The following is an 8798-nucleotide window of genomic DNA, read 5'->3' on the forward strand; positions in this document are numbered from 1 at the left end:
GGCAACAACAAAGCTGCAGCACGCTGCCTTTCCCCCCCTCTGACTCAATGTGTGCTTCACATTTACACTCATCATATAGTCTAGGATGAGGCTATTATTCACATTATTCTGAATGTCTACTTCAAGGGTGGAGTTTATTAAATAAGTTAGAGGTGACTTTATTTTTTTTTAGGGTGGGGGGGGGTTATTTAATCTAAATCAGATGTTTTGTGGTTCTTATTGTTTTGCATGATCATATGTGATGACAGCTCACCGTGGGTGAAGGTGGGTTTCTAACCATCACGGGGCAAACACTTGTGGAAAGACTTTGACCAATTAATGTCAAGAATCCAATGTTTCTGAGCTGCGGAAAGGAACTGTGGCATGCAGGAGAAAAACTCTGGGGAGAATTTACCAACTGCACACAGAACTTGAGCCAGGATGCTCCACGGCGCAGTGATATGCCGCACACAGCTGCCAATTAACCTCAAACGCAACCAATAAAGGGGAATGTGGAATTTCCACGCAGAGAGAAGAAGAACTGGATGCATTCGCAATGTGAGCCGTTCAACCATCAGTTAAAAGGTTAGAAAAGGTGAATTTGGGTGTTCGATTTGACAACGCTTCAAAAAGCCAGACACCAAGACCGAGCTATTTGAGCTCAGATTTTTGAAGTAAGTAACAGCCGATGAGTGATAATTATTTGTGTTTGTCGCATGTGCGCGTCCTCGCCAGCAGCGAAGCGCCAAGGACGCACTTGAACTTGAACCTTTCCAACAAAGACAAACCCAGCCACACACACACACACACACACACACACACACACACACACACACACACACACACACACACACACACACACACACACACACACACACACACACACACACACACACGGGGGGCTGCGTATAGTCAGTTCTCGCGCAGATAAATGAGGGGTCGCCCCAGACAAAGCGTGTTTCTTCGCGTGAGTCAACAAGAAGTCGCCTCGACACTGTAGGAAACTGGGAAACATTGGACCTCCGCTCGTTGGAAGAAAAGGAGGAGGAGGTGTCTTGTCTGCCCGCCCGCCTGCTCTCTCTCTCTCTCTCTCTCTCTCTCTCCTCTCTCTCTCTCTCTCTCTCTCTCTCTCAATCAACGAGCCTCCTGCCACCAGAGCCAAGAGTTGCCGTTCCGCGCGCCGTTGCCAAAACGCGCAGGAGGAGTCAGTGCCAAAGGGTCATTTTAGCGCACCACAGCTGAATTGGACGGACTGTAGGGAAATCCTAAGGTGTACAGCTGTCATTTGACCCCAGATGATATTATTAAATCATTAAGAAATAAAGAAAAAGGAAATAAAGACAGAGGATCCTAATAGGAGTCAGTATCCATCACCCGGTGGAGTGCTCTGTACTTCATTTGTCACCGCGGTCGCTGCAGAGGTGGGCAGTCCCGGATTTTTCTTTTTTCTTTTTTTTTTCTCCAGACGCTTTTTTGCACAAATATTCCTCACCTGCGCACGAAATCAGCTCATCGGTCGCTTTTAGACCAATTCCTCCCTAAAATTACACTTTGGCTTTCCTCAATCCCCCCCCCCTGAAGACGTCGCCGGAGGACATTGAAGAGAAACTGCTCTTCCATCACAGACGCGCACCGGTCCGCCCGTTTACGCACCAGACGCGCGTCAAAGTTGCGCCGACAGACCGAGAAGAGTGAGACAGCGAGCCGTGGTGGGGGGGACAGGAGGGGAAAGTTGGTGACCTGCGACCCAGAGAGGACCGACACCACGGTTCAAGCCGACTCCAAGTGCCGTTCACCGGGCGATGCCAGAGTAAATGCCGGGGCAATGTCCCGCCGCAAGCAGGTGAACCCGCAGCACTTATCGTTGACGCACAGGGAGACAGTACAAGGTGGGTGTGATACTTTCAGGTCCTATCACTTCTTTCACTGTTTAATGACTTCAATAATTTATTGTTTGTCATCTCTCGGGTTTTTAAAGATAAAATTACAACTTTTCTCTTGAGGAAAGAAAAGCGGTCACAACATCCTGTTTTTAGAATTACGCATCACTGGAACGATAACATAGTACGTGTTTTGAACATAATTTGCAGCTTAAATACAAAAACAATTAATAAAATCCCCGGACTGGTTTTCAATAAATTATATTCTTACATTAAATTGTGAGTTTTGCTGTTCTAAAAAAAGGGAAAAAAAGGAGGGTGAGGGGTTAGCGCACTTTATTCCGATGCGCCTTTTACAACTTCGTACAATTTTACTACTGGATATAATCTTTTAAGAACTGGTGTACGATGAGGGTGTCTGGCTCGAAAAGTGTGTCAGTGTGTATGTGTATGGGAGTGTTTGCAAGCATGCACACACGTGCGTTGAGGATGTAATCCAACATTTCATCACAACAGTTTTTCTTTCACCCCCCCAGTTTATTGCAACATGTGCCGAAGTGTGTATCACTGTCTACTCTGTTAAATGTTTCCGAAGTCTAAATGCTGTTGTTGTATTTGGTAACTGCACCATTGCATTGTATTTATTTTAACGGCCACACACGTTCACTCATGATGCCTCCTAATTATTGTGATTATTTCTAAAAAAAATAAATTTCCCCTGGTACTCAAAGGCCGAATAGCACTTGACTACGTTTGAGAATTATATTAAAATGTAATCGACTAGTTTACTTTGCAGTAACATAGAAAAACCTGAAACACAGAAATAGCAGAAGCAGATTTGAACTTTTATTATCCTTTAAAACAGGGAGGTCACAACTTTGTTTAAACCTTCTCGGAGATGCGTCGTTTTCTGTTATTACGTGGCGCAGATTAAATCAGTCAAGATTTCTGTTTTTTTTTTTAAAGGAGGAGGCATATGATTAAAAAGTCTTATAATCCAATTTCAAATCAATTATATCAATCTAACCTTCATCTCCCAGCGCTCTGCAGCGCCTAAATCCAATTTCATAGAGGCCTAATCTGGGTAATTCATTGCAGAAGTTCATGATGTAATCTTTGGCCAATCTGTTTTGTGTTGAAAACGGTGAGGGCGCATTCCGTCCCACCCGACACGTTTAGCATTTACACTAATCATTCATACCACTCACTTCTCTCTTATCTCCCAGAATTTCTTCTATTGGCTTTTTTCACCCCCCCTTTCAGTAATCACGTGTATTTAAAGTTAAAGTGTTATCTGACATCAAAGTGGTGGCAATAGTGTAATTATGGGTATTATTTTTTATTTCGTGAAAGTCCTGGAAATATCAGGCACAAAACACACAATTTATACAGACTAACGAGTTTCATTCCCTGTCTCTCTTGGAGAGTATACTATTGATTAAATAGCCCAGAAACTATTTGCAGTTCTATAAATTGAAACATAAAAAAAAAAAAAAAAAAAAAAGCAAACAATCAACAGCAGTTTGACTTCAGGTGTGTGTGTGTGTGTGTGTGTGTGTGTGTGTGTGTGTGTGTGTGTGTGTGTGTGTGTGTGTGTGTGTGTGTGTGTGTGTGTGGGGGGGGGGGGGGGGCCTGTACCTGCTGCAAATGCTTGCAACCGTTTACCTATATTTCAGAACTTGTACAAATAAGGAGAAAGTGTTAAATATTTGCTTCTTTCCCCTCCAGCCTTGGCTAACTTTTTCTTTTTTTCCTTTCTTCATGAGACCTGCATATAAGAGTTGCACAAACACCTGCTCCAAGGGTTTACTTAAAGCTCAACCTGTGGTGCTGAATATAGATACTTGCATAATTACACTATTAATTTGTTGTCATGGATAAAATTATAATTTCTCGATACTTTTTTTTTTTTTTTTTTTCTTTCGGAGCCATGGCTGCACTCGGATGTCCCCAGGATTCGTCTGTTCTTGCCTGCAGCTTGTAGTGACTGTTTTTGGAGAGATCTTTTTAATCATCCCCTCACCTGTCCTTGGAGACCTGCAAAGTGTCACACGAGCGTGGATGTCTGTGAATGCGAGCAAAATGTTTGATGTTCGGTTCAGTCGTGCAGAAGTTTTGCCGTTGAAGCCTGTTAAAAGTGGAAATCGAGAAAAAGAAGGGGAAAAAAAAAATGTTGAGCGAGATGCTGGAAATGCTGGGCAATGAGGAGGGCCCTGAATCTGGTCCTACCTGTTCTTACGTGGTACATACTGTCTCCTAGTTGTTGAACTCGGTGACAGTGACCTGTGAGACACTCGTGCTAAATTAAGGGATTACACAACTTGCAGGTGTTTCTTTATTCTTTCTTTTTTTTTTTTTTTTTTATTAAATTATAACTCAATTGTGATATGAAAACCTGGCTGGGGGCGGAAAAAAAACGTAAAAAAAGTGAAAGCGCATTATTATTCATATAGGATTGTTCTCTCAGGTAGAACAATGTGTCTGAGCGAGTGTATGCACAGATCAACTGCTATTTGCATAGAGCACCTTATTTGTTTACCATAGAGGACATCTGAATAGACACATCACACCCCTAACTGTGATGGTTGGAAGGCTTTTAGTGTCACTCAGCTGGGATCTGGATGCTGCTGTGGTGTTTTGCCTTCTTGACCGGTGGGTCCGGAGAGGACCAGGGTCACGTCTCGGACAGGAAGACCCGAGGAGCTCTGGGGGCGGGGAAACATAACCATAGTTATACGTTGCACAGTGAAGTGTCAGAAGTTTAAGAAAGTTAGGTTAAAAGAAAAAAAGAAATCCAGCTGGACCCCCCCCCACCCCCCTTCTCCAGTGTCTGATTGCAGATGCTTCATCGAGAGGTCACGTCGGTTTCATAGCTGCACATTTTGGTATCAGCTGTCAAGGCCAGTCATGAGATATGTCTTTACGCAAGTAATAATATGGGGTTTCTGCAGGGTGCCAACATACATCAAGCACATGTCAGATCAGGGGTTATTCTGTGTAACTGAACACAGCCCTGTGCCCTGCAGCCAGAGCCCTATAGGTCATGTGCTTGTTAGGAGCGCACAAAACCTGAATATCAGCATATTTCTGGACAGGCAGTTAGTCAAAGACTATGTACTGGAAATCTGCTTGCCAGGTCAGACATCTAAAAAGGATGCACAAGTGACTGCAAACTGCAGCGAATGCAGTCAGTGCGCAGGAATGCATCGAGGAGGGCAGGCACACATACGTACAACTCGACTCGACGCAAATTACAAACGTTCACGCCGTAGCAAATCACACGTTGCCAGCTCCACTGTGTGCGTGGAAACTGACCTGTTAACAGTTCATCCTTTGTTTTCGTAAGGCTTTTTATAATGAAAACATCCCCATAGGCTCTGGTGGACTCAGTGATTCACTTCGGAGTCACATCCATGACAAAGTAATGACAATATAATGTGGATTGACTGGCGCTCAACACCGCAGGTCTGCCTCGCTCGCAGACTGGCACATTTGTAATCTAATAGCAGGATTTTTTTTTTTTTGCATCGAACCTCATCCCAGGATGCAGACCTGGAAACGTCTTGTGCCGACTGTTTATTCCAAGAATTGCCATGCTACTTTGTGAAACAGTGAATGTTTTCTTCTTTATTCACGCCATATGGCTGTCAAACGATGGGAAGGAACCCACCGTGCGCAATGCAACACCACAGTGAATACTCACACGCACACACTGTGTTAACCGGATGATAATCTCACAGGAGTCGATTTATGATTTTAGTCACTGCAGTTTGCTTTCTGATTCTCTTTCTGTATTCTAATATTATTGCATATAATCCAGATTTGCAATGCTATAAAGTGCCCTACCCCCCCGCATTATTATTTTATCAGTAAAATTGTGTGCCACGTTTGATTTATATCTCCAAATGCAATGCTTCACAGGTCGCAAGTCATTCAAAGTGGTCCAGTGACAAGTCAGTGTGTCGGCAGCAGAGTCACATTTTGCCCAATTTCAGGCTGATAATCTAAGATTTATGATAAGGAGCGAGCCTGGTGCAGATTGAACGGTGATCAGATAATGAAACACACAGGCCAGGCCTTGCACAAAGCACACTGTTGCAGCTCTCGTTGGCAGTCGCAGCTGAAGAAAAAAAAAGGTTAGGCTAATTGAAGCCGCTTGTTTGAATTTTTGATTGCAACCATCTGCATCGTTGCTGGTGTCACTTTTTTTCTTCTTCTTCTTTTTTCTCAATGACAGCGTGAATGTTATCCGACTTTGCCTGTAGGGCTTTGAAGAGTGTGTGTGTGTGTGTGTGTGTGTGTGTGTGTGTGTGTGTGTGTGTGTGTGTGTGTGTGTGTGCGTGTGTGTGCGTGTGTGTGCGTGTGTGTGTGTGTGTGTGTGTGTGTGTGTGTGTGTGTGTGCGATTTCAGCTCAGGCAAATGGAAATGGGGGGGTAAAAAGAAAAAACAAAGCCAGGGAGAAGACAGGTCTGAACCCATACAGCATGGTCGACTGTCATACGAGTGGCCTGACTAACGGCAGAACAGATTGTACAGCTGGGGTTAAAATGTTGTGTAAGGTTAGCGTCAACGGAAAACAGCTTCTGGTTTTCAACGCCACTTCACATCATTTTGCCAACATTTTTGGTTTCTCATGACGAACTCGTCTCGCGGGAAGAATTCCCCGAGTCGTTTTCATTGTTTTTAACTTCGGGGAGAGCGGAACTTGTCGAACCACACAGTAAAATTAAAACAAATTCTCTGCCCTTCACCTTTCTCTTAACGCAGGAAGAAAGAGTCACCCGGATTAATGTGATACACAAGGACAAACGCAGTAATTAAGGATTAGTACAACAATCAATGGCACACTGCATAACAGGAGGCCTGTGTCTGCATTTTGGCACGTGTGACTCACCTAGCTTGTTTTACCTGACGCGGTGTGAGAAAAACACACATAAGCGCGTCAAATATACCAATTCTGACAGTATAATTGCAGTTCAACTGTAATCAAACGGCTTTGTGAGGATTTTACTATTTGCAATTAAAAAAAAAAACTAACTCACACCTCAGACGCTCTCAACGAAAAACAATCCCACTGACTCTGACAACATTATTTCTTTATTAAGTGCTTCCTTCCCTGGCGTTTGAACATTTTTTGTGTTTTTTTTTTCAACCTTTTACATAAATGGAAATTTTAGTGAAAGAGGCCCATTGTCCTCAGCCGTGTCTCCCATCTGGTACATATTGTGCAGTGGCAGCGTAGAGCAGCAGCAGCAGCAGCAGCAGCAGCAGTGGAGTGACTGACTGGCTCTCTCCTCATCAAACTGATAGGGGGTGCTCTAAGGCTGCCTGACTTAACTCACACCACTTGATAAGGCAACATAGCAGCACTGTCATTGGAAGTGGGGGGGGGGGAGGAAATGCAGCGTCGCACGCGCGTGAGAGAAAGACAAGAGAGACCCAGAGAGAGGAATAAAGCATGTGTGGCATCGTGTTAGACAGCCGGGTTTCATTGCTATCATCACGCCTTCTCCACGGCGGCGTGTTTGACAGTGCGTCAGCGACCCTCCTTTACCTATCAAGCGTGTTCCTCTCACATAGGAGTTTATACAGTGGAATTAGATGCCGTCTGTCACCGCGATAGCCTCCATTAGAGTGTTGTTCTTAGGTGTGTATGTTTCCATTTCAATGTGTTTGTGCCCAATGTCTTTCACCCCCCCCCCCTCTGCAAGCATTCCTTGTTGGGTTCCTTCTTGCACACGTGTTTTTCTCACACAGGTGAGCCTCCGGATACATGAGCGAGCGGGTTTCAAGGAGGGGTGCGGTTTTTTTTTTTCTTTTCTTTTCTCTCTTTTCGAGAAGATGTCCGACTGATAGTCCCCTGGCAAGAGTCGCCGTGCCAACTCCCACTAATTTACTGCCTTCTGCCCCCAGGCAGTGTTACTCAACCATAGGTTAACAAACAGGCCTTTCACTATGTGTCTGCCTCTCACAAAGCCAGACAGTCAAGTCCAAATGCCCAGGTGTCTGTCAGCTCCGACTTGTCTCTCTCTCTCTCTCTCTCTCTCTCTCTCTCTCTCTCTCTCTTATTCCTGACGCCCGAGTCTCCGAGCGCCTCGTTCCCAAGGTGAGAAACGAGAGCGCGCCGCGTTTGTTTCCCGCGTGGCCCCGCTCACATTGCGCCGCGTGCGCAGGCGCGCCGTTACACGACTTGTGCCGAGGCACCCGGAAAAACCGCTTCGTGCGAATTATGGTCACAAGCTGTGAACTGTAGGTAAATATGTGTTTGTGTTCCTTCTTTGCCGCCAAAGATTATGAGATGGAAATTATTTGGCAGGCGTCCACGAATCCATCGCCATTTAGAGAAAAGATATTTGGCATCGGATCATCACTCCGGGGCGAAGTGAGAGGACTGGAACACGTGTGTGTGTGTGTGTGTGTGTGTGTGTGTGTGTGTGTGTGTGTGTGTGTGTGTGTGTGTGTGTGTGTGTGTGTGTGTGTGTGTGTGTGTGTGTGTGGGTGGGTGGATGGGCGATTGGGGGAGGAGGAGGAGGAGGAGGAGGGGGTTGATTCATAGTTGCAAAGAAATTATTTGAAAAGATGGTTTTTTTTGTTGTTGTTGTTAAAGAAATAAAGACGTGTAACACTCTGCCAGATCTGCGCCCGAGTTTAACCGCTATGACTGGGAGTTTAGAGGAGCAGCGCCGCCCTGACAGTTGGAGATGGGTGATAAGAGAGTTTAGGATCTCTGCTCTGATAACTACACACCAGGACACAAATGAGCGCGCACGCACACGCACCCTCTTTGTCTAATCTTCGCAATTATTAGGGTGTCATGTTTGGAGAAAGAGAGAAAAGAGGAGGCAAGGAGGAGGGAGGGGTGGGGGGGTGAGGGGGGGGGGGGGGGGGGAGATGCGGGCGCTTGAAGTGGTGGAAGCGGCAGAGACAGGCAAGTGCTGC

The 8798-nt window shown here is 45.3% G+C and overlaps 1 protein-coding gene across 2 annotated transcripts in view; it reads left to right on the forward strand.

Annotated features, from left to right (window-relative positions):
* The first annotated feature begins 1771 nt into the window (after nt 1-1771).
* bcl11bb (BCL11 transcription factor B b) overlaps nt 1772-8798 on the forward strand; it is a 28549-nt gene continuing 21522 nt past the window's right edge. The window contains exon 1 of one of the 2 annotated variants that reach the window (XM_080513844.1): nt 1772-1868. In XM_080513844.1, coding sequence (XP_080369970.1) covers nt 1805-1868 — 64 coding nt within the window. In that variant the 5' untranslated portion in view covers nt 1772-1804. The remainder of the gene's footprint in view (nt 1869-8798) is intronic. The other variant, XM_080513843.1, reaches the window with a different exon arrangement.

The sequence above is a fragment of the Blennius ocellaris genome (genome assembly GCF_963422515.1).
Source record: "Blennius ocellaris genome assembly, chromosome: 18".
NCBI lineage: Eukaryota > Metazoa > Chordata > Actinopteri > Blenniiformes > Blenniidae > Blennius > Blennius ocellaris.